Source organism: Girardinichthys multiradiatus, chromosome 12 (genome assembly GCF_021462225.1).
Source record: "Girardinichthys multiradiatus isolate DD_20200921_A chromosome 12, DD_fGirMul_XY1, whole genome shotgun sequence".
In the NCBI taxonomy this organism is placed as follows: domain Eukaryota; kingdom Metazoa; phylum Chordata; class Actinopteri; order Cyprinodontiformes; family Goodeidae; genus Girardinichthys; species Girardinichthys multiradiatus.
In genome coordinates, this window is record NC_061805.1 from 35,839,199 (window position 1) to 35,865,781 (window position 26,583).

Consider the following 26,583-nt stretch of genomic DNA (forward strand, 5'->3'; position numbering starts at 1 on the left):
TCCTTGTAGCGGTTTACTGACTTATGAAGATTAAAACCCATCTGTCTTAGTTGAATAGCATGTTCTCTCGTCTTTCCCAGTTTGGCGAGTCTATGAGGAATGGTCCTCTCTGTCCCTTCACATTTTATGTTATAGGGAAAAGGAAAGTCATTCCAAGAGGCTCTGATGAGCTAACAGTGGTTGAGACATTTATTGGCACCCCTACTAAAGACGTATAAATTCTTACTATAAAGGCAGTTTTTGTTGCAGTAGAAGAATCCTATTCACAGAGAATCTTGTTACCACATACACTGAGCAGGATGGCTAAGTGAGGCTGATATCTCCAAAAATCACTGTTTGAGAGCTGCAGCAAAGAATCCTATGTTAGGTTCCAAGTCAGCATAACAACAATTAGATGTTATCTACATGAAACCTGTTATGGAGTGATGTGAAAACATAACTTTTTTCAGTCCTACCATAAAAACTGAGTGCTTTAGTCAGATGGGACTAAGATGTTTTTTTTTTTTTTTTTTCTGAGTCAAACACTTCAGGTGGGTTTGATGCCAAATCAGGAAAGAAAATGTCGGAAAGCACCTTGTGTCTACTGTAAAATATGGTGGACGATTGGTGATCCAGTGTGTATTTCTTTCCTAAATGTCCTCTGGAACTTGATGGGAGTTCATGGCTCAACAAACTCCTAAATACTCACATGTTTTAATTAAACATCTGTTGGCCTTTGTCAGAAAATTCAAAATGGGTCGTTAACGGGATAATGGTCCAAAAATATGGCCAGCTCACATTAGAACTGGTTCAACACAAGACATGCAATCAACATTAATTCACCTAGAAAGATTGTGCAAAAAAGAATGGTCAAAGATCACTCTCCGTATGCTTCAACGCTATGAAATGTTACAGGATGAGAATAAGTGCTGTACTGTTGAAGCAGTATTAAAAGCAGGCATACCAACAATTGTATCAACAGTGATTCCAAAAAAAAAAAAAGAAATTATTTTAAATGTGAAAATTTAATCAAATTAACGGTTGGACTTTCCTACATTTTTAGCATGAAATTAGCCACTAATAGATTACTATATTTAAAGGTGTTTTACACATCTTTACCAAGAATGCCAATAGACATCACTGTTGATTAGTGTCTTGGAATGTTCAATTAGTAAATTAAATAACTCTGGAGGGAACTGTGTGTAGGACTCTTGACCTAATTCGGCCTGAAGGAGTATCTGCAATTCTGATGCTCAAATGTATTCTCAGTGGAGGATCTTTGTGGCAAAATAATTTAACAGTGTACATTGAATATTCACACTCGTGTATTTCTTTGGCCACTTGTGTACAATGATTAAAATGGAAACCAACAGATTTTTACCTTCAAGGATAGGGGATATAAGGAGTGATTTTAACTAAAAACACAACTTTCACTGTTATGGATTTCAGTTCAAAGTCGTATCCAACTGCCTGATGAAAAAAAAGTTTGTAATTGTGTTTCTAAGTAGGGCATGTGTAAACCCCAGTTAGGCTATACAGTACAAGACAGAAAATAAGGACAAAGTAAAGAACATAATTTATTTAAGACAAAATCTAACGCAAAAATAAATACATGAAAGTACAATGTGTGTAATTTTAGTTTGTGAAACCAATAAACGAGTAATAAACACTTTCAGTGAAAAAACCCCCAGAAAATATCAAGATCTGTTTGCCTGGACAGTGAATTCTGAAAATACACAAAATAATTTTCAACCACCCAGACCAGGTTATTAAATAAAGTTATTCTGTCACAGATTTGTCTAACACATAAAAAAAAATGATTTGATCCATTGTGCACTTCAACAACAAAATGAACAGCTTACAGTTGAAATTAGAAATGTTTACAGGCCTCAGCAAATAAATACAAAAAACCCAAAGATAAATCAATGCAAAAAAATAAGAATAAATGATTAGGACAAATATGATTAGGATGCGATTCCGATTAACCACATTAAATAAGGAATGAGTTTGAGAATTGCAGGGATGTGTGTAGAAGGGGGTGAAATCAACTCAAACCAATTTATTAAACACAATCTAAAAATTAGGCGGGCCTGATACATTCACTATGTGCATACTCCCCATCATTTCAAACAGATACAAACTAAAACAAAGACGGATAATCGGTAGATTAGAAATATTGATATGGTGCCGCTGGAATATGTCGCTGTGTACAAAACTGGAGTTCATAAACTCCAGCTCGATCACACATTAAGCCCAAAGATAAACAGTTGGAGCAAAGAAAATTGTAATTTGTAATTAACCTTACACTATGTAACCTAATTTTTAAACACATTGGGCAAGCATGTTAGCCAGTGAGTCAACGGCACAATGACTACTTGTGTGCATATTTTCCAATCAACGAACAACAATCCACAAAAACTTACTAAACACCTGTAGTCTTTGTGTGAAACAACTGGTAATTCCCAACGTACCAAGTTGGATCTACAAAAAACAGAAGGCCGCAGAGTTGCAGTGGAGTTTAACACAGTAGCAGAAATAAAACCTACAGCAACACAGGGTTGTTGGGTATAAGGACCCTTATTTGGCACTATTTTAAAATGTATATATAAAATAACCAGTGCTACAAATGCACAATTTGATGGTTTAGATAAAAATAAAAAAAACATAACTGTGCCATTTGTACAGCAGCTGTCGTTTCTTCATCACAATGCCCTATAAGTATACAGCTGATGTACAGCAGAGAACATGTACCAGCAGACGGACAGGAACATGAGCTCTTACCCTGACTGAGCCCAAACCATGATGACCGCCCCTAAAACAGATTAGTCTTCTCACACACCAACTAAAATGACTCAAGTAAAACCACGAAGGTAAGAAACTAAACACAACACATGAGAAATCCTTTTTGAAATTCAACTTTGCCCTGTATGGCTAGCTCAGTTAGATAGCTTTAAACACATCAGCTTCAAGCTAAGGAGATATGATTTCACCTTGCTCTTCTGCGAGTACAACTTTTGCTCTCTAAAAACCTCAGACTACAGCACTTCCAAGCAGAGACTCACTGGTCCTCAATGAAAGTTTAAGACATTTTAGGTACCAGAAAAAAACAAACAAAAAAACAGGTCAGTATGTTAATAAAACAAAACTTTTAAAGACTTAAATAAGAGGACTGAGAAGAATAACTCATAACTCCATTCCGTACCCACGCTTTGTCATTTGGTCCCAACCGCCTTCCAGTTCTTTATGTACTTAACAAAATGAACTGATGCCCTATAGTTAAGTAGTCAACAATTTGAATTATTATAAAGACAAATGAAATGCTAAACAAATACATACTTGAATAGCACCTCATTTCCCCAGGTTAAGGTTCAGATCCCTGTTTGGGCCAGTCCGCTCTTATGAAATATGAAACATTGTGACCCCTGATTAAACTAAAACAACTACCAACCTCTTGTTGGGAACTAACAGTCGTTGGAGTCACAACACATTTCTTCATAGTAGATATGAGTAGATTACAGAATATTTATTTAAATCACTGGTTGTCAAAGCAGATACAAAATATCCCCAAGATGGACACAATTTGACGAATGGTGGGTACAAAACGTTGCGCTCTTTTAACATCCAGAAAAAAAAAAACAATGTACAAAAATATGACCCGGTGAAGGGGAGAAATGACTCAGTTTCCCAACAAATAGATAAAAACCAAAACTGCTGTGTATCACTTTTTGTTCGATAAGAATATTTCCAAATTTAACTATTTGGAAAAATTTCACTCATATTGTGGAAACTTAAAGCATACCACCCATAACTCTTTTTAAGATAACACAGTTTTGAAATTATGGTGGATTCTTTACAAGTGACAGTTTTGTTGGGCAGCCAGCTGATACCTGAACAAATAGCCCCAAAATAATCAGCTAATGTTTTGTTAGACCTCCGTTGTTATTCTTGAAGAGAGAAGTGTCAAAAGGAATAATATTCTCCACAGTAAGCACCTGAAGACTGCTAAATTTAGTGCGTGTTTGTTATATTTTTACATTAATATAGGCATTAAAATCAAAATAAAATCAAAAAAATGATAGAAAACATTTTTATAATCATTATAATCAATATGTTCCAATATCTTTACAGCAGTAGGAACACCTGTTTTGAGAATTTAAATCAGAAATTATATTATAATTTTTTGTTTGAAATTTTCATGTTTAGTCAATGAAACTATGGTGTTTTTATTTTTATCCCAGGCCAAGACTAATTTACTATTAAAAATGAATGACCTGGCAATCAATAAAATCAGAGGTCATTTAAAGAAAATAACATTTTAAAGTTATACTTAAACTGACCTGTAGAAAGCAGTAAAGAAGCTGCATTTATGCTTTTTATATTTTTGAGATATCACGAATCTAAGAATGTTTAAGCCTATAGCCTGATGTCAATAAACTGCATTAGTCACCAGTTTGTATAAAACAATTTCTGATTGTTTTATCATTTAAAATTCTTAGAGGTCTGTAGCATTTTTTTTTTTTTTTTTATCTCAGTGTCACTTTAGCGATGACACTGATTTATTTACTTCTCATCGTTTAATCATGAGCCTTAAAGACTTACAGCTTTTTGCTGCTCAAATGAATAAAAACATCACTTTTATGGAAGTAAAATCAAATAGAAGTTCACAGTCATTTGTGGAGGAAGCACTGGGAGTAAAACCAAGAGCTCTGATGATATGATCAGTTGTTCTGAGGCGGTCAGAGACATGGACGAGGAGGAGGAGAAAGAGTTGTGGAGCAGAGTCATAAGTGGGGTTCTGTAGCCCCCCCCCCCCTTAAGTCCTCTTCTGGCCATCCCTAACATACAGTAACAAAGTAGGGATTGAAATGCCACACTTTTTGATTGCTGCTGCTATGCTGCCATGAGATACTGATGGTAGAATAGCCCAAAAAGAGAGGTGGAGAACAGACAGGCAGCAATCCACCAGCTGAAGAAGGAGAAGAGGCCTCTGAAAAGTAAAGGGCTAAAAACAGTCCTTAAGCCCCCCAGAGCCATTGAAAGTTGGGCCACAGATGCCTGGGCTTGCGTTTCCACCACTGTATCTGGTTTTAGAGGTGCTATTCGTTCTGCTCTGACAACAGAATCAGAGTTCATCTCATGGAGGCAAGGCAGGTCTTCTTCTGGATAGACCCACCAGGAGTGACCACCTGTTGTAAGTGGGGGGAACAATGGCTTGATGTTACAGAAAGCAAAGACTGTTCAACACATAAATTAAATACTAAGAAGTGACTCACCTAAAGTTTTTAGCAGCAAAGTTGTATGTAGCAGCATCACCAGGGGTGCCACATACTGTAGTGCGATTACACACAAGTAGTAAAAAACACGTGCAATCTAGACAAGGTAGAATGACCTTAGTTCAGGATGTTTCTGCACAAAACCAGTAGCAAGACAAACATTTCCACAAACATCATCAGTCATATGAATAAAACATAGTTGTTGGCTTATTGATCAAAGTTAGTTTTTAACAGAGATGCAATATTCCATATGGTTTTAAAACAAATATAGAACAAATACAGAATTCACATCTTAAACTGGCTTTACCAACTAACATCGGTTGTCTGCATGGGTAGCATTACAGAAACGACAGTCTCCATGTGTAAACTAGAGAATACAGATCCTCATATCAACTTGAATTTTTCCAAAAAGCTGCCAACACCTCTAAATCTAGCAGGTTCCATTTCAGACAAAGGCTGAAAACCAAAAGGAATAAAACAGAACAACTTTACTCAGCCTTTCTGTTATCTGCTGAAAGTCTTGCTCTCTCTTGCACTCTTAAAGAGGTTTTAATCACATTCTTTTAACTCTGTCAGCTCTGCTGCCCGCTTGTTGCTGGACCTGTCAGCAGCGACTGACACGATTGACCATGACATCCTTCTTGCATGGCTGGAATCATGTGTTGGGCTTCAAGGATCTTTTCTTCAGTGGTTTCAGTCGTGCCTTTTATGAAAGAACTTTTATCCCGTGTTTCACAGGATCCAATTTAAAATTTGAGTTTTTGTTTTTAAATTATTACATGGTCAATCCCCCTCCTACCTGTTTGAGCTACAATTTATTCATGCTCCAAAAAAGAACCATGAGGACTAGCGCACAACTAATGCTATCCATGCCAAGGTCCGAACTTATTTCTCAAGGAGAAGATCCCAAACTTTGGAATACCCTGCCTCTTAATATTAAAATCTGTGCAAACTCTGGAGTATTTTAAATCACTATTGAAGACCTTTTTTTGAACTGGCATTTTGAACTGCTCAACACAGATTGACTCAAACATTTTGTTCTTACAGTTGTCTTAAATTGCTTTATTGTGTTTTGTTTCCTCTTGATTCTCTTTTATCTTAATATCTTCACCTTCATGCTTTTTTATCTTTCTGGCTGTTTTTCTTTGTTTAAACAGCTGTTTAAAACTGTTTTTATTGTCTTTTATTGTGTGTTGATTTTTTTTATATCAATTGCGTTACTGTCATGCCTTTCACCATTTTTGGCTGATTTCTACTTGTAAAGCAGATTGACCATTGACCTTTAGCTGTTTGAAAAAAAAAAAAACAAAACCAGCTTTTTTTAAATGTAACATTAAATCTGCTTCCCTCAACAACACCGTCCACACATGAAGAGTGTTGTTCTCAGTTTGACATTTAAAGCAATGCCAAAAATTAATCATCCGATCAGTCAGTTTCTACAACTGTAAATTAACTGTAACTTCATCTGTACTCATATGGCAGACACTACAAGCATAACATATTTACATTTACCTCCAACTAAACTTTATAAAACAATGCATAAAACACGCATAACCTTTCAACCAAGTATCTAAATTATCGAAAACATTCCAAATTAAAATATTTATTAATCTATATGTAATACATATCAATCTATTTTATCAATCAACAAGGTGCCAAATATCTTCTGGAGTATCAGCAGTATCCTACACTGAATGATTTACAAAGGAAGCAGTTGCTTCTTTAAAAGAAGTAAAAAATTATGAACAAGGTTGTTACCATCTTCTGCAGGTCAACTGTACTTATCCGTCCTGCTTCCTTCTTCATCTGGTCCACGCCCTTCTGTGCCAGGTTGAGGTAGGCCTGCAGGTAATGTCTCATCATGGCGAGCCGGAGCACACACATCAGTATAATAACCCATAACCGCATCGTATCATACGTCTGCTCACTCATCCTGATATTAACGAGAAGGTGAAAAAAGGGGGGAAAAAATATGCAGTTTTTTTCTGGTCGACAAACTTAACACAACGTGAAAGCATCATCTGGGTGGTAAGCAGAGACACTGAGACAGAACGGAGGAAAAAGAGCCACAAACAGCTCAGAGGAAAAAGCCAGAGAGGGTGAAATTGAGGTATAAAAAGGTGAAAAGGGGGTAGTGTAACATGAAATTAAACTTAATCAGGTTTGACCTTGATGTGTATAATAGTCTCCGTCAAAGGCAGAAGAACGTTTGATACGTGACTCCAAACAACAAGTAGAAGATAGCATCTTAGAATTAATGATGACAGAGAAGATAAAGAAAAAAAACCTTTTTGTTGTGATATTTGCTTATGGTTTTATTTAACCCAGTGAAGACAATGTATGCATTGTTGAACTAAACATGCTGCTTCTCCTAACTAAAAACACTCTCTGCCGCTAGGCTACAGCTGAGAATAAAGTTATTGCACTACCATGCATAGTTGCATATAGTTGAAAACTGACTAAAAGACGTGAACATTTTTATGTTTGACTTTGCTCGTTTTGCCAATATCCAAGTAGCCACAATTTTTCAAATAACACAGCTGACATGATGTTCATGTGCCTCTTTTTTCAATGAGAAAATAAGGCATTTTTTCTACTTTTATCATCATGACCCATATTTAGAGAATACTTTTCCCTAAAACATGTTCAATCCCATCTATCTTAACATAACATTTAAGCAGAACTGCAATCCTCTGGTATACGTATAATCATATTTTTTGGTATTATTTTGGATCCCAAGAAAACTATGTCAGAATGTTATATGTTGCTCCAATATATAAAATTATACACATACCTCATACTGTAAAAAAAGAAAATCAGAAGTATATAGCATTTTATGGTATGCACATGATACTTCTACTTACAAAGGCACGCTCTCTTTTCCAAGAGTGGGATTCAATATGTAGTCCTTGGTAATAGGCTTCACCCACAGCAGGACCATGATGAGAGGGGAAAGGAAGTTGATATAAAGCAGAGTTCTGTGAAACAATTATGAAAAGAAGCAGAGACAACTCAGTAAGCATTGCTCTGCAATGTTCTAATCATTTTCATTCAGTGTATATTGGAAAAGCTGACCTGAAGTCATACATTTGTGACCCTAATGTGCAGTTAACAAGTACTTTCTTTAGAAGTGCAACCTTCCCTGAAATAGGTAAAATATAAACAATCAAATATTTTGGAGGGCACTGGAGATATTCCTTTCTAATTAGAGGGTTTGAGAGGGTATGTTATGAAGGGAAATGAAAGAAGAAGCCATTTTGGAAAGGCTACTATGCCCAAAAGTGGATTATGTGAATGGAAAGCGCTCTCTGCTCTGCTGAAGCCATCTTCATCTCAGTCACAGAGTGATCTCTTGTATCTCACATACCCAGAAGAATATAAGACCTTTCTGCTTGACTGTTCAATATATAATGATTTGATCCTTGGGGCCTGAATTAGTGACCCATCTGAACAAGATATGTTTTAAAATCTAAGGAAAGACACAAGACTAGCCTAAAAACCTTACACTAACATCAGCAAGAAAATGATTTTTGCTCATTAGTGAACTAATTTAAATGTGAAAAACTTGCCAATAATTCACACACAACTTCCCATCAACACCACCATACATAGAGAAGGAGAAGAGATGTTTTCTTTGTTTAAATTTTAGAATTCTGTCTCTAGAGCTGATAAACTTGTTACCCCCGTGATTCTAACTTTGAGCTGCGACAGAAGAAAGAGCAGCTTTTAATCAGAGCTAGGACAGGCTCATTGAGAACGACAACTAACTAAAATTTATTGAGCATCATGTGGTGTGACTATGGCTCAGTGGGTAGTTGTCTTGCAATCAGAGGGTTGTGGGTTTGATTCCAGGTTCCTCTTGTCTCATGTCGATGTGCCCCTGGACAAGGCGCCCAATCCCAAGTTGCCTACCGATCTGTGAATGTGTGAGTGTTAGTCAGTGAGTGCGATGGGTTGAATGTGGCTATAGTGTAAAGTGCTTTGAGTGGTAAATATGATGACAAAAGCGCTATATAGATTCAGTCCATTTAAAACTTGTATGTTTAGCTTGCTTTAGATTTACCTAATTCGAGACAAAATAGTAAACAAAATGCAGAAATACTAGAACAGCATGAGCTCACAGTCTCTAATCTTGATGCTGTTTGATATCATATGCCACACAGTTTAAGTTGGTCAATGCACCACAGAGGACCCGGTGTTTGCAGCCTTCTGATATAAAGGCTTGCATGTTATAGTAGAACATTTAGACGTCTACCAGCTCATTACCTCTTCAGCGTTTGATTGTTTGGTCTTTGCAGCCTTAATACATGTGTGATTCTGCTTGGGTTCACAAATAGTGGGGTACCAATCACATTAATATTTTTAAAAGGTAGGTAGGATATTAGAATTGTCTATGAAGAGTAACAGCGAGTAAAAACGGATATTAGGGATAATAAAAACATGTTTCCCAATGCAGAGAGGAACAATATTGGAGAAAACTCACTGTGTAAATTTTGCTGTGGTGAGATTGAGTGCATCTAGGTGCATCTGGGCTAATCGCAGTCCAGGAAACGTTAGAAATGCTCCAATCAGAGAGCAGAGTAGGGCCAGGATCAGCTTGAAGGTGAGTTTAGATATGGGGCCCCTGTGAAAGAGAAAATATGATTGCAAATGAAAGGTAGGCTGCAATTTAAAAAAGTCCTCATTCAAATACCCTTTATTTCAACAAACACCAATACACTCTGTGAAGAAGACATGATTAGAGAGCAGTTACACACAAGCAAAGCTGCTGTGGGTGTAGGAAGCCTTATCCATTAGTTAAATACATGGCTGATCTAGACTCAATATTCTGAGGTTAATGATAAAATAGTAAGACAAGCAGGGGGAACCAGTTCCAAAGCATGACAGGATGCATAAATGGTGTGTTTAAAACCCCTTTTAAATCCTACATAGAACCAGATGAGAGGACAGGAGATGTTTTTAAATTTGCTGCATCAGACTGCATGGTCCACAATATCACCAGTGTGCAGAAGAATGCATGTATAGGTATTTTTAAAAACTTATGCTGCTGACGCTGAGCCAAACTCTGAACACCTGCATACAAACTTGTTACTTGTCACACACATGATGTTTACGGTCTGCAAGAGGCTATTAATAATCTAGATACAACTGGGTGGTACTATGAGGTTTGTTTTTAAATTATGTTGAAAAATATTGGGGAAAGTTAGTTTAAAAAAAAAAAAACAACCTTAAACTTAATGTTAGTCAAATTTTTCATTGTTTTAGATGTTTCAGGACCATGGACAGGGAACATGGATATAACAAGTAATTAAAATCTATCAGCTAAAACACCTTTTCAACACATTTTTATGCTGTTTTAAATAATAAAAAGCCTTCAGGTTGAACATCGACTCTCTCCTCATTAATGAACTTAGAACCAATGCAAATATCAAATATCATCCTATGTACATCCAAGAAACCAAGATGGCGCTGACGATGGCTGCCTTGGAGCTTTGCTCTCTCTTTGTTTGTGTATTTTGCATGTTTTTATGTTTTTTGAGCCATAGTATTGTGGTCTCGGGCCACAATTCTGTGGTCTCATTCAGTTGAGAGGAACTTCTCAACATCAGAGAGTCCTCTCTTGGGATTTTTTCACCATCTTTTTCACTGAGCTTCTGGCGAGCGGAGCTGCAGTATTCCATGGAATACTGCGACGAATGCGTCGGAGGGGAAAGCGCGCTGATAAAGCTTCACAAAAGAGGACTTCGCACACCACTGCCTTCAATCCATCTGGCAAATGTCTGCTCTCTAAGCAACAAGATGGACGAGCTGCTTCTCCTCACCGGTAAAAACTTTTTTCGCCGAGGGAGTTTTCCTCGTTTATAATAATTGGCTCACATTTTCCACCGAATGGCTGCACTTCTGCCGCAGAAAAACATCTGGCTGAGCTGATTACAGACGTGGAGAAAAAACACACGGACTTTTTCATCATAATACTGGGAGATTTTAACAGAGCAAACCTTTCCCATGAACTCCCCAAATACAGACAACATATTAAGTGTCCCACCAGAGACAAAAACACACTGGACCAATCAAAGCAGATGCTACAGGCCTGCTTTGAATGCACAGACTGGACTGTTTTTGAAACTTCTGCCACTGACTTAAACCAACTAACTGATGTGGTGACATCATACATCAGTTTCTGTGAGGACATGTGTGTGCAGACCAAGACCTTCTGCACCTTTGGGAATAACAAGCCATGGTTTACTCCACATCTCGGGATAAGGAAGAAGCTCACAGCAGTGGAGATTGGGCGCGGTACAGGCAGGTCAGGAACAAACTAACAAAGGAGATCAAAGCAGCCAAGAGAAGCTACAGTGAGAAGCTAAAGAACAGCCTTTCTACTGGTGACACTTCGGCTGTATGGACTGGTCTGAGAAACTTGACTGCCTACAGGAGTCCCCCCACCCTTTCTGAACAGAGTCATCTCCTGGCCAACCGTCTGAATGGCTTCTACTGCAGACATGACAAGAAGCCGTTCACACCTCAAACCATCTCCTCTACATCCCATTCAGGAACAAATTCTTCCCATAAAGTAACCAACCCCCCACCATCAGATCCTCTGCCTGCACTAAAGATCTCCGAGGAAGAGGTAAACAGGCTCTTTCAGCGCATGAAAACAAAGAAAGCTGGAGGACCTGATAACGTCTCCCCATCATGCCTGAAAGCCTGTGCAAATCAACTTGCTCCGATCTTCACAAGGATCTTCAACAAGTCACTGGATAAATGTGAGGTCCCCTCCTGCCTCAAACGATCCACCATCATCCAGGTGCCCAAGAAACCCACCATCCTAGGATTAAATGACTACAGGCCTGTAGCCCTGACGTCTGTGATCATGAAATCCTTTGAGCGGCTGGTGTTGAAGCACCTGAAAGACATCACAGGCCCCCTGCTGGACCCCCTGCAGTTTGCTTACTGAGCAAACAGGTCGGCAGATGATGCTGTTAACTTAGGTCTACACTTCATCCTGCAACACCTCGACCACCCAGGGACGTACGCCAGGATCATATTTGTAGACTTCAGCTCGGCCTTCAACACCATCATACCAGACATTCTCCACCAGAAGCTCACACAGCTCAACGTCCCAGCCTCCACCTGTCAGTGGATCAACAGCTTCCTGACGGACCGACAGCAGCAGGTGAGACTGGGGAGCATCTTCTCCCGAACCAGATCAATAAGTACTGGTGCCCCCCAGGGGTGTGTTCTATCCCCACTCCTCTTCTCCCTGTACACAAATGACTTCACCTCATCGGACTCGTCCGTGAAACTCCTGAAGTTTGCAGGTGACACCACTGTTATTGGACTGATCCAGGAAGGTGATGAGTCTGCATACAGACAGCAGGTGGATCGGTTGGTCCACTGGTGCAGTCAGAACTACCTGGAACTCAACCCACTCAAGACTGTGGAAATGGTGGTGGACTTTCGGAGAACACCACCCCCATACACCCCACTCACCATCCTCAACAACACTGTATCGGCTGTGGACCACTTCAGGTTCTTAGGATCCACCATCTCTGAGGACCTGAGATGGTCTTCACACATAGACACTGTTTGAAAGAAGGCCCAGCAGAGACTGTACTTCCTGAGGCAACTCAAGAAGTTCAACCTTCCACAGGAGCTGCTGGTGATCGTCTACACTGCCATCATTCAATCTGTCCTGTCTTCATCCATCTCAGTGTGGTTTGGCTCATCCACAAAACAGGACAGGTCCAGACTGCAACGAATAATCAGGACTGCAGAGAGAATAATCAGGGCTGACCTTCCCTCCATCCAGGATTTATACAGGTCTAGGGTCAGGAAAAGAGCTGCTAAAATCTCTGCAGACCCCACACACCCTGCACATAAACTGTTCAGAGCTTTACCTTCAGGCCGCCGTTACAGAGAACTGTTCGCTAAAACCAGCCGCCACAGAGACAGTTTCTTCCCCCAGGCTGTTTCTCTGTTGAACATTCATTAGAGTACAGAACAACAGCATACAGATGTTGCAAATGCACCGTTTTATTTATATATGTGTATATTTGTATATATGTATATTCTGTAATGCAAAAAACAAAAACCAGAGAGCAAAGTGTACCGGAGTCAAATTCCTTGTTTGTATGTACGAACTTGGCAATAAAGCTGATTCTGAACTACGTTCAAAGTTATTGTTTTTACTAAGTGGCACAAATACAAGAAATTCTACTTCGATGTTATATATTTTTTTCTTTAGAACCCTTTTCAATCACAACTACATGCACAAAAAGCATAAAAACCTAATAAATGTACTTACTGTGACTCTAAGCCCTGGTGCTCCAGAAACTGTTGAGCACTATCAGAAAAGTTTGCAAAACCTAAGAGTGAAGAAATGTTAAACAGTGACTTATCTCAAAAAGTGATAAAAGGTTGTGTATGGTTCAAAGAGATTTGTAAGAGGGATAGTGGAGCACTGACCTGTTTCCAGACCAAACTCCAGGTAGTTTTCAGTGACAATGAGAATGACCATAGCTTTAACAAAAAAAAAGAAAGCAAATGTAATGCAGAGGGAGCGTTCGCCTCCTTCCTCCAGCTTGAAGTAGTGGGCCGTAAGGGAAGAAAGGATTTTACTAGAGGAAAAAAAGTCAAGGAAATGCACCGAAAAAAACAAAATATTTAAAAGATATATATTTTTGTAATTACAAGGCAAGTAACATGTCAAGGACATGGTTTGATTTAAACCATTTCATTGTAACTGTCTCTAAGTTTAGGGTTGCGGTCCTTCATCCTCCAGCATGATGCTGCCACCTCTATTTCACTGTGGGGATGTGGTGTTTAAGTAAATGAGAAGTACACACATGGGATTTTCCACCACGTCTGCAGTGCCATCTATGTGGCTCAGGTAGTAGGGGTCAATCCTGTAACCAGTGTGTTGCGGGTTCGAACCTCCGCTCCGTCCGTCTCAGTTGATATGTCCTTGGCCAAGACACTTTGCCCGCCATGCCTTTCGATGGTGGTCAGACAAAGGCTCGGTGGCACCAATTCTATGGCAGTCACACTTCTGTCAGTCTGCTCTGTAGCTGTGGCTACAATGTAGCTTACGTCTGTCAGTGTGAAGGTGAGTATGAATGGATGGATGACTGATAGTAGTGTAAAGCGATTGGAGTAATCAGACTTGATAAAGCGCTCTACCAGTTCAGGTCATTTACCAAGCCACAAGCAATGACTGCTTATGACTGGGTTGTGAATAAATCAGCAACACAGGCAGTAAATGACACAATTGGACCAAAATCAGCAAAGTTCAGGCATTGGACCTGGAAAGAGAAATCCCTTTGGTCACTGGCAAAGATAACATGTTATTTCACCATCATTCAGCATCACAAAATAGGTTGAGAAGGATAAAGGCAATGATGAGACTGCCTCTCACCACTTTGTCTTCATGCACACAATTTGGAAAGCTTTGATCTCTCCTTTACAGTAGACTAAAACATGTTAACCTTCTGTATTTGTGGTGTATACTTTAGAAACAAATCACAGGATTTAGCAGGACATCTAATGCCACTAGATCGCAAGGATTTCCGATTAAAACTAAGGAGGAGAACAGAAAGCATAATGTAAGGATACATGACAAAGGCGAGTACAAGTAGGCACCAGACCACACTGATGTTCATCTCTCCTGAGGGCTGAGCCACGCTGTAGTAAAGCTCTGTGATCAGATAAACTGCAGTAGCTGCTACTGTGAAATCCACCAACCACTGGAACTCAGGGAAGTAGTACAATGCTGAAGGAGAAGAGAATAAATTCAATTAAATAAAATGTGACATGGACATATTTGGACATGGACATATTTGGAAAAATACCTAATGTGTCGACTTCTGTGATGCATTTTGTCTCCAGCTGCAGGTCTATGTCTTTTGGAACCGTTAGCGGTTTATTGTCTATGTGACCATTGTACTTCCTGAAAGGAGATACAGGAGCAAAGCATCAAGGTTCAGGGAAAAACTAAATCAGTTTTAACAAACACAGAAGAATATAGACAATCCGAAAGCTGGATTCACGGTACAAAAAATGAGAGGTGGTAGTGATGATGCCAGCTAATGAAGACAGCTAGAAATGAAATAATACAACTAACAATGTAAACACATATGTAATAAAGCAGATGTGAACCAGCAAAAAGATGTTTTTTATGATTTATCAGTTTTTTTAACTGATTTTTTTAACTGTTTGTTCTTTTATAGCTGTAATTATAATGTTTGGCTTCATGATGTTACTTTTTAGCTGTTTTTACAATTCTATTAAACATTTTGCAATATTTGCAATATATGTATTGTCCAAATTGCCTTTTTTACTATTACCTCTGTTGTTGGTTTCATGAGAGTATCATTAAATATCCATAAATGTGTAAATATAATTAAATGCAGTTACTGTCTACAAGTGATAAGAAATGACATGTTTTGTGCCACTGGTGTCCTGAAGATGCTAATTTTAAAATGGGTATGTTTTTTGCGGGCAACATTTTATTATTGCCTAAAAAAAGACTAAAGTGGCAAATACAATTTGATTGTCACTTTTATTGTTATTACAATAAATACCACAGAATATCGTGAAATAATTTTACGCCCACCCCTAGTGTGAATTTGGGGGCAGTTATCCATTATGATCAATGGAGGCTATTGTCATTATATAACCACACAATACTGCAGATAATGGCAAGCTCGAGTGGTTGACTTGTGTGATAAAGTCTACTGTCCTCAATTAGGCCGGGCCGTCGACAAAACTTTCACTGTCTGACCAAATTTACTACAACATAGGCTTTGATAATATATTTCTTGGCATTTTCAATACATACAGGTCCTTCTCAAAATATTAGCATATTGTGATAAAGTTCATTATTTTCCATAATGTCATGATGAAAATTTAACATTCATATATTTTAGATTCATTGCACACTAACTGAAATATTTCAGGTCTTTTATTGTCTTAATACGGATGATTTTGGCATACAGCTCATGAAAACCCAAAATTCCTATCTCACAAAATTAGCATATCATTAAAAGGGTCTCTAAACGAGCTATGAACCTAATCATCTGAATCAACAAGTTAACTCTAAACACCTGCAAAAGATTCCCGAGGCCTTTAAAACTCCCAGCCTGGTTCATCACTCAAAACCCCAATCATGGGTAAGACTGCCGACCTGACTGCTGTCCAGAAGGCCACTATTGACACCCTCAAGCAAGAGGGTAAGACACAGAAAGAAATTTCTGAACGAATAGGCTGTTCCCAGAGTGCTGTATCAAGGCACCTCAGTGGGAAGTCTGTGGGAAGGAAAAAGTGTGGCAGAAAACGCTGCACAACAAGAAGAGGTGACCTGACCCTGAGGAAGATTGTGGAGAAGGGCCGATTCCAGACCTTGGGGGACCTGCGGAAGCAGTGGACAGAGTCTGGAGCAGAAACATCCAGAGCCACCGTGCACAGGCGTGTGCAGGAAATGGGCTACAGGTGCCGCATTCCCCAGGTCAAGCCACTTTTGAAACAGAAACAGCGGCAGAAACGCCTGACCTGGGCTACAGAGAAGCAGCACTGGACTGTTGCTCAGTGGTCCAAAGTATATTTTTCGGATGAAAGCAAATTCTGCATGTCATTCGGAAATCGAGGTGCGAGAGTCTGGAGGAAGACTGGGGAGAAGGAAATGCCAAAATGCCAGAAGTCCAGTGTCAAGTACCCACAGTCAGTGATGGTCTGGGGTGCCGTGTCAGCTGCTGGTGTTGGTCCACTGTGTTTTATCAAGGGCAGGGTCAATGCAGCTAGCTATCAGGAGATTTTGGAGCACTTCATGCTTCCATCTGCTGAAAAGCTTTATGGAGATGAAGATTTCATTTTTCAGCACGACCTGGCACCTGCTCACAGTGCCAAAACCACTGGTAAATGGTTTACTGACCATGATATCACTGTGCTCAATTGGCCTGCCAACTCTCCTGACCTGAACCCCATAGAGAATCTGTGGGATATTGTGAAGAGAACGTTGAGAGACTCAAGACCCAACACTCTGGATGATCTAAAGGCCGCTATCGAAGCATCCTGGGCCTCCATAAGACCTCAGCAGTGCCACAGGCTGATTGCCTCCATGCCACGCCGCATTGAAGCAGTCATTTCTGCAAAAGGATTCCCGACCAAGTATTGAGTGCATAACTGTACATGATTATTTGAAGGTTGACGTTTTTTGTATTAAAAACACTTTTCTTTTATTGGTCGGATGAAATATGCTAATTTTGTGAGATAGGAATTTTGGGTTTTCATGAGCTGTATGCCAAAATCATCCGTATTAAGACAATAAAAGACCTGAAATATTTCAGTTAGTGTGCAATGAATCTAAAATATATGAATGTTAAATTTTCATCATTACATTATGGAAAATAATGAACTTTATCACAATATGCTAATATTTTGAGAAGGACCTGTATAGGGAGCAATTCTATGCCTCTTTAAATTTTCAGAGCAAGTTTTATTTAAGAATTTTAACTTTTCCTCAGAAATATAGCTTTTTTTAACACCAGTTGACATTATATTGGGCACACAAAAAAGCAACGTCTAAAATAGCAGTTGTGGATTTGGTATCTGAGCCAGAGATCTGCTTCAACTTTTGAATTAATGAATTAAAATTTCTCCCAATGTAGTGGCTGGTGGTTTTTTGTAATCTTGAACAAAGCTGTGGCAAAAAGTTGGTTGAAAGTCGAATACTGGCGGCCTCTCTTATATTAACAGGGGGAGGGCAACACTAACAGCTGGAGAATAGAGAACTGCTGTGTATGTCCTGGATTCAGAAATACAATGCCACCGTAAGACTCTAGCGCCAAACATGTCCTGGACAGATTTCATCTATAAGACACCTGACAGAAAAAAGAGGATTAGCTCCTCCCCTGACTGAGGGAGTCACTCTGTTAACAAAGAGAATGGAGTTGCATGGAACGAGTTGAAAAGGACAGAGGTCCATCTTTTTCTTCAGGGAATTATTGAGCATGTGGTGCTGGAGAGGCTTGACCTGCTTCACACAGGGTCAGAGAAAGAACTACAAAAACTGTCTCAAGTTCAGACATACCATGTGGTATGGTAAGGATTGACTTGAAGACGTACCTTTTTTACATTAAAACTTTAACGGGGGAGTACCAAGCAAAAACAGCTAAAGTTACTTGTTTGACATATGGTGTAAACATTGTCTGCATCATTAATACATTAAAAAACTATGAGTTGCAAAATAATCTTAAAGGAAAATCCAGTATAAAAGTCTGACATCTGACCATTTTGAAGATATATCGCTTTTTGGGCAACTTAAGCATTTTAAACTGTCATCTCTCAAAATAGATTAAAACCATATCCTCTCCTCAAAAACAGGATCTGCTTTCCAAGCTCCACCAAACAGGACAGATTTTAAGACGCATTGCTCTGAACTCTAATAAAGTGCCATAAAGAGACAGCACAACAAAAATAGCTTTCCATCTGACTTCAAACAGCTCTTAAAAGCAAACCATTACCATCTTTTTCTTGATATACCTCTATCTATCTTAAATGTCTGCATCCTCATAAAAGGAATATTTTTGTGCTTCCTGTGTATCTTTGCATTTCCCAAATTCCCAAATAAATCATCTTACCTGTCTTTCTTTTTCTGTCCTTTTTGTTTCCCAGCCAAGTTCCTCAACTCATCTTCCGTGGGGTGCTGATACCACCGCAGACTGTGAAAAAAAACAGGAACGTTTTAATCAAACAGTAAAATACAGGAGTAAAGAAACAAAAAGCTACAAAACAAAGCAGATAATTTGATGCAGATGAAACAACAGACTGAAGCGAAATTTACTCCAACTATGTGAAAAGAATAGATAAATATGATTCTGGAGTACAGTTTGGATTTAAGAGAACTCTAACAGTAAATGACAATTGTGTTTTATAACTGTGCTTTTTATAGGAGGTAGATTTCTCCCACTGTTAAATATTCCATTGCCTTAAAATCCATCCTCACAGCAATGTTTAAATCCTACTGAAAACTATAGTCTAAAACCGCAAAGGGTTGATGGTGAAAATGTCAGTAACACTATTTAATTAGTTAGGATGACTATTAATGTTAAAACACTGTTCTCAATGGTTACTAATTTTCAACTAACAGTTCAGTGCCCCAGATAGCATCAATAGGAGCAAGATGTTTTTTCTTTTAGTGGACACAACACTCTGAGAGGCACAAATTGAACTTTTATTGCTTCTTCATGGAACATTTAAACCATGTTAAAACCATGATTTAAACTATGTGTGTACTTAGACACTTTGTGGTTAAATCGTTTGTGTAAATGTAAGCTAGCTTTTTCCTGATAACATAGCTTGCAATGCATACCAATTGACAGTTAAGTAACCATGCTGCAAATAATACAAAGCATGTAATACATGTTTCTCTAATTTTTACAAAAAGCTGTTGGACATAAAGACACATTAGCTGTTTGAGTGGTGGGTTTTTGCTATTGTCATTATTAAATCTATTTTAAATGGGTAAAGCTTTTAACATAAACTGAGATCGGATAACTCTTATTAAAATTGTTCGGGCCTTGTTTAAATGCTTATATATTACCTGCCACTGCACAATAGCCATCTTGCGAAGGAATAATGAGGTAAAATTTTCTGAATTACACTGGCCATAACCATGGTGATCACCAGCTGCACACCAAACAAAGCCTGAGAAAAATAGAGAAAATTATAGTTATTAATTTAAATTAATTAAAATGGCAACAGCAAACAAACTATATTCTTAATAAAAATGCAGAACTTTTAAAAGTTATTTAACTCTTTCAGTGTTCTGTCATTTTTAGAGATACTTTTAGAACACTATGGACTTGAAAACAACAACCAAAAAACTTAAATCAAAACCACAAAAATAAAAAACGACACTGTTTGTTAAGACATCATCCATCCCCCGTTTCCCCCCCAAAATTTACATCCCATAGGCTAATTAACAGTGTATAAAAGCAGGGTCATCTGTACAATACCTCTTTATCATTCTTGCATCAGTAATAACAAGAGGAAAAGAAATGATTGAAATTTGGCTGATATTTTCAACCTGTCATTAAAGAAGAATCTTGGGAAATAAAAATATTACCCAAGATCTGTAGCAGGTAATCACTAATTTGGCCAAACTAGGGACTTCAATGAAATTAATTTGCTATACGCCTTGTGATATGGTTTTTACAGATTTTACATAGGAATAATAAAAAAAGTAATGAAACACCATTTTTAATGGCAGTTGTTATGAAACCAATATTTCTGACTTAACTGTTATTTTCCAAACAGTCTTAGCTTTTTTTAACCCTGATGTGATAGAGGCAACCTTAACCAGTCTACATGAAAACAGCATATAACATGTATAATTCAAAATGAGAGCACAAAGTGTATCATTCATTCTTCTGTTTTATTCATCCTTGTGTTCAGCACTTTGTTCAGTGCCTGCTGTTTTTAAAGTGCTTTATAGATAAAGTTGGCTTGGCAATGTATTGAGCTCATAAGATGAGAAATACAGTCCAGTTAAGATTTGATTAAATGATTTTAGACGCTGAAATGGAGATGATTAAAAATCCTTAAAAAAAAAAACAGAAAATTGCCTTTTGGTATAGCACCAATAACAAGCTCACAACTGCAGTGAACCACAATATTTTCTTGCAGTGCCTCAAAATAATTTATATCTTGTCTTTCGCTCAGTCATCACTGAGTTTTATTTTCTATCAACATCCCAAAAGTGTTTGAGACGTCTTCAGTACTCAGTGTAAATGACTGCAATCACCCATAGCATCCAGCAGTCTTTATTGTTCCACTATGCATAACAAGGGCAAATCAAGAGCTACTTCCTTTACTTCAGAATAAGAGTCTCAAATACAGACAAGGTGATATACCAAACATATATCTAGAGCTGAAAACACTGGCCAGCACCTATTTCAACAGGAAAGCCACTGGCTTGTAGCATCTGGATAGTGCTTCAAAAGACAGCCTTCACTTTAATGAGTTTTAATATCATGAGATCTTATGCCATAGAATTTCTTACCGATTTCTCATAATTTGTTTTGTAAGACATCCTATCAATGTGTCATTTTCCATATTTCTCTTTATTGAGCCAGCAATTAAAACTAACAGGTCTGGACAGAAGGTTGAAGTCATTCTAAAATATGTCAAAACTATTCAGTGCTCTAAACAACTGGGAACCCCAGGTTTACAGTTTGATACTAAAGGTACTAAAATGACCAAGCTTTGGTTCATTTGCAAATCTATATCAAGCATTATTCTGCTGTTCTACAATAAAATGAGTTGGCTCTTTAATACATTAAGTTGTATAAGGCCGTGGTGAGACATACTAACTGCGACTATAGTTTCTTAAACACCAGGTCGGATTAGGTGCTCAAGTGCTGTGTTATTTTTTAGATTTATGCTGAATATCATATACCCAGCATTTTACACACCAAGGAATAATGCATGCAAATGAAAAAAATTGCTCATCTATCAAGCTCAAACTCACTGAGCTATTGCTCGTGGCAGGAAGACGACTAGCTCTGAAACAGTAACCGTTAACAAAACCATGTTAATAGAAACTTTCCAAAATGCAGGTATATGTACTAACAAAATCAGACTCAACAAAATAGAATAACTAAGATGCCGGGAAGACAGAAGATCCTTCAAAAATGGTTTACCACTGCACATCTTATAATGCACAAGTGCTGCATCTTCAGTAAATTTAAGTCTCAGTCATTTTTTTCCATCAAAACATTGTACAGGACATTTTTTTCCTGTCTCTTTGCCAGACACAGCTTTTAGGGCTGTTACCCAAAGATTTAACAACAAAAGGAGCTCAACCTAAACCCAGAACCCTCAGATCAATATTCACTTAGATTTAAGAGGCCAGAATCATTCCCATCAAGCTGTGCTTTTATCCACTCACTGGAGGCTCAGATCTGTAGGTGGGTTTCTCTTTGGCAATCAGTGGGAATCATTTATATCTTTTCCAGCACACACTTCAGCAAAAAGGGCAATTAATCTGTGATAATATGTTTTCCCTCTCCAGGGGGAGACCTATGGGCACAATGGTTGAACTGGAGCCAGTGAAACTACACTTAGAAACCCAATATTTGTAAAATCCAGTTGCCTCTGTGTTTTCTTCACATGTTGATTACAGTGTTAATAATTTTAAACAAACAAATTTATTTAGACTCATTCAGACTTCCTCAAAAGAATTAAGCCCCCAAGGCTGGGTTTCAGAATGAGATGTGTGCTTAATCTCCATCTCAGAGGGAATATTAAGAATCATTGTTACTTTTTTGTGCTTCTGTTTTATTTATTGTAGTGTTTTAGGTAGCCCTTTAGCTGCATATCAATATACAGTAAAATAAATATGTCAAACACACCATTACAAATTTGGCTCTGAGGTAGGACTGAATAACAAATATAACAGGCATAATGAAAACCAATGCACCAAATACTCTTGAGGTATGGTTTAGAATAATACCAGTGTCAAGCAGCACTACAGAGAAAGATACTATAAGGATATGAAAGTGTGAGATATATTTACTCAAACAAAATTTTGGAATGGTCAAAGAAACCCCAGTGTCACCCAGCAAGGGGTAAGCGCCAAAGGATGGAGTCAACACATCTTAAAAAAATACTGCAGGAGAGGATGGGAGCCATTTATGTGGCAGTTATACTTACTCATACTTAATGCGTGACCAAACACAACCTGTCTGACTCGAGACATTTCTTCATCAGAGTAATGGTCATGCTATATAGGTCAAAAGCACACAGTCTTCCTCAGGCGGTTGCTGACCATTCTCTGTGGGGACCTGCAAGCATCTCAGGCCTAGGGGAAATTGACCCAGCATGTACTCCCTTATCTTGGCCAGTCCGCTTGACCCCTTCCACACAACAACCAAATGAAATCTGTAGGGGGTGGGGTTGTTGGAGCAGCAGTGATAACCACTATCTATAGGTGCTCAGATACCTTGGTGCTATTTTACTGATGAAACTAACTTTGTAGCTGTAAAACATGTATTGACTGATGGCTCCCTACTGTCATTCAGCTCAACTACACCTGGGTTTACAGATACTCACCTCACCAAATCTCAGGACACAAATGAAGAAAGCTACTAACTGCTGCTGCCCAGACTCCTGTCAAATTCGAACATCTAGTCAGAGCAAGTAGTGTTTGCAATACAAATCAGCGATTGTTTACACAGAAGTGCATATTGGTCCATGGTCTGTAATGACTTTCCCATGTGAGAAATGTATTGTTAAGCAAAACCTGTCAGGGTAATGAAGAAAGGTAAATTATCAGATGTGCTTTTAGACCAATCATGGTCGATGAACCGTATGTTCTAGGTTTGGAGTACATCAAGTCTGATGACAATAAACAGGTGGGTTTGGATGCTTTGTTTACAAAGAAGATCAACACAGAAGATCGACACAATCATGAGCAACAGATCCTATTGATATGTTTTTAAGCTGCTGAATCAAATTAAAACATGTTGTCTGTCTGCAGAAAGTTCCACTGAATAGATGTTGGAGGAAACGTTTAGGCAAGAATTTGGGTCCACATATGACTGATTAACGCTGTCTGTCAGTGTTAATATGCAGCCTACCCTATTAATTTAGCTTCTGCTTGTTTGAAAGAGTGTGTAAACACATTCATCTGTGTAGATATATGAACATTTTAAACAAATTATTTAAAAAAAAATACAAACAGTTCATATGTATGTTACATGGAAATGATGTCATTTCTAATATTACATTTTATATTGGGTTTTCTAGACTTTAATACACAGATTTGTTTTGTCCTACAGTGATACATTCATTACAGAAATGCGCCGCACTTCTGTTTTTTCCCCACTTTGATTGTATTATATTTGATATTCACAGCATGGTGAATATCCAGGCTTCTACTTTTATATACATAAGTAATCCAGGTTTCATTTTAGTTACATTTGTCCTGTTGGAAATAGCGCTTTATATCTATAGGCTACTTTGTGCCTAAATGTATTGAGTCATTGAATATATTTTGTTTGTGCCATGCAATAAATGCAAGAGTTTGTGGCACCCCTACATTAATATATAATTTATAAACAAATGTAATGACAAATTGAAAACACAAGCTATGTGTCTGGAAATTTAAACTGCCAATGCCAACTTTTAATTAAAAGGTTTTGAACAATAAACTAGAGTGCATCATGACAAAATCTATGTCATTTGTTGATTACTTGTCATTTGTCATTACTTGAGTGTTTAATGTATTTGGGAATTTAAAAAAAATAGTTACAGGTGGTCACAGTCATGGGATCATAAATGACGATTGTTGATTATAGGGCTTTCAAATCAAATTCCATACTTTCCAGAATCATACTTCCAGTCTCTAAATCTTTATCTTAGCTGATATTAAAGTACAACTCAAAAATTGACTGTGAATTTATGGAAGATAATTCTAAATGGTTAAGCTTTGCATATGAAACCTGTAAAAGTCAAAGACCATAAGAAGATGGATGGATGGAATAAAGAATGGATGGACGGATGACATAATGACAGATAGATGGATGAGATAACTGATGGATAGATGTATACTACCGTTAGACAATGGGATAGGGAAAAAAGTATGGAAATTTAAATCTTTTTCTCTACCTTTTTTTCTATTGTTATTGAGACCTGGAAAAATCTAAATGAGTGTGTAGGAACCCTACGATTATAATCATAAAAGCGTTAATAGTATTATCTATACTTTTCTGTTGATTTTGCACAATAATATTCTTCCAAGTCAATAAGCTTTCTTTTTCATTTGAGGTGAAGGCAAAACAGGTCTAAAACCATACTGTTGTTTTTGGGTTTTTTTGCAACTATACCATAGCATATCTCATGTTGATATTAATGCCATTAAACATTTTGTGTTTAATGGCATTAATATATGTTAATAAGTGCTTTGAATGGAACAACTGATATCATAGAACCATCATAAGAAATGTCAAAAGGGAACATGTAAATAATGCAAATTATGGTATCTATGCCTGTTTTATTTCAGTTTGTTTCTATACATGTAAACAAGAATTATGCAAGCTATTTAATTTAAATAATTGTGACAGGTTTAGATATAAATTACACCTAAGTTGGGTCAAATGATCCTGACAGTCTACCCGACACCGTTCTGAGGTCAAACTGTGCAGATCAGATGAACACCCAGCTTTACCCTAAGTGACAGCCTAAATCTTTGCCACCATGTTGTTTTTGTTGCTGCTGCTTTAATAAACATATCCTAAATTTCGAGCTTTGTTGAATAGCTAAAGAGATTTCGTCCAACCAACGTGAATGGACATAAAATTGATCATAGCTGGCAGCTCTTTCCATGTTGGCTAATTGTAGCTAGCAAGCTATCGAAGACCTCTAATGATATGCTGCTTTAAGCGGAATAAATGTGCAGCCACAGTAAAATAAACTAAGCCCGCCTTAACACTACAATGAAAACTAACAATATTAAAGAAACGTTTAACTTAATAACACCTAAAACAAACTGATGCAGCAACAGATACAGACACCTGCTAGGGCTAAGAGGCTACGCTAAAAATGACACTATTATGCGTATCTGACAGCTAACATAAACGAAACGTCAAAGCCACCGAAAATATCTCAATATAATGAAAGCATTCCACTTGATATTCCATCAATGAATCACAGCAGAGGCGTGAAAGGATTGCGTCCAGATGCTCTCTGTCATACTCACCATGTTGATGCAGTGCTGCTAAAACGGACTCTACCCCAGCAACACACAGCCCCACCTGCTCCGAAATCAAGCAGCAAGGAGCACATAAGCCCTTCTTGCGATAGCTGTGCACAGAAATGAAGGGGCTCCTGCCAAAAGACAATTAGTCACTATATCTCCACAGAAATTGCCTACATTGTCAGAAAAATCAATGCATTCAACCTCCGCTCTCAAGTATTTTCAACTGCAGTAGAGGTCACACTGAAACTCTGGGCAGGAAGGGGTCCTTAGATTTGCCTGTGTAGAAAAGCCTCCATTGAGATCACAAAAAGTATTTACGCGCCATTAAGGTGATAAAATCTCCAACAAGGTTAGCTTTCTATACATATTTTTAACATGTGACTGCATACTTTATTTAATCTAAGAGATTAATTGTGCTATTTAACAAAGGCGTAGACGAGATGACTATGAATATTTAGTAGGACTGCCCGAATCAGGAAGGATCAAGGAATCATTAGCACACATGACAGATTTGTAGTTGTTGGTAGAAACAGAGCAGGAAATGTATGCTGGATGTATGCTGTAAATAACCAC

At 38.0% G+C, this 26,583-nt stretch overlaps 1 protein-coding gene across 2 annotated transcripts; it reads right to left on the reverse strand.

The window, feature by feature from the left end:
• Positions 1 to 1,543: 1,543 nt before the first annotated feature.
• tmem161b (transmembrane protein 161B) lies at positions 1,544 to 26,251 on the reverse strand. 2 transcript variants are annotated; one of them, XM_047381881.1, is made up of 12 exons: positions 26,011 to 26,251; positions 19,852 to 19,955; positions 18,890 to 18,970; positions 15,104 to 15,201; positions 14,868 to 15,024; positions 13,722 to 13,873; positions 13,561 to 13,621; positions 9,736 to 9,876; positions 8,117 to 8,230; positions 7,011 to 7,185; positions 5,253 to 5,349; positions 1,544 to 5,165 (listed from the first exon to the last, which is right to left on the reverse strand). In XM_047381881.1, exons 1-12 carry the CDS (start codon positions 26,011 to 26,013, stop codon positions 4,870 to 4,872), a joined length of 1,479 nt encoding a protein of 492 aa, XP_047237837.1. In that variant the 5' UTR covers positions 26,014 to 26,251; the 3' UTR covers positions 1,544 to 4,869. The 2 variants fall into 2 exon arrangements, with proteins under 2 accessions (XP_047237837.1, XP_047237838.1); XM_047381882.1 differs by lacking the exon at positions 19,852 to 19,955.
• Between the last annotated feature and the right edge of the window lie 332 nt (positions 26,252 to 26,583).

Bases quoted from the DNA above. Each gene is read 5' to 3' on its own strand.
- tmem161b (XM_047381881.1), bottom strand. The intron at 13,622-13,721 runs GTCAGTGCTCCA...CTTCACTCTTAG, and splicing joins GGAGTTTGGTCTGGAAACAG to GTTTTGCAAACTTTTCTGAT. The intron at 8,231-9,735 runs GTGAGTTTTCTC...ATTGTTTCACAG, and splicing joins ACCACAGCAAAATTTACACA to AACTCTGCTTTATATCAACT.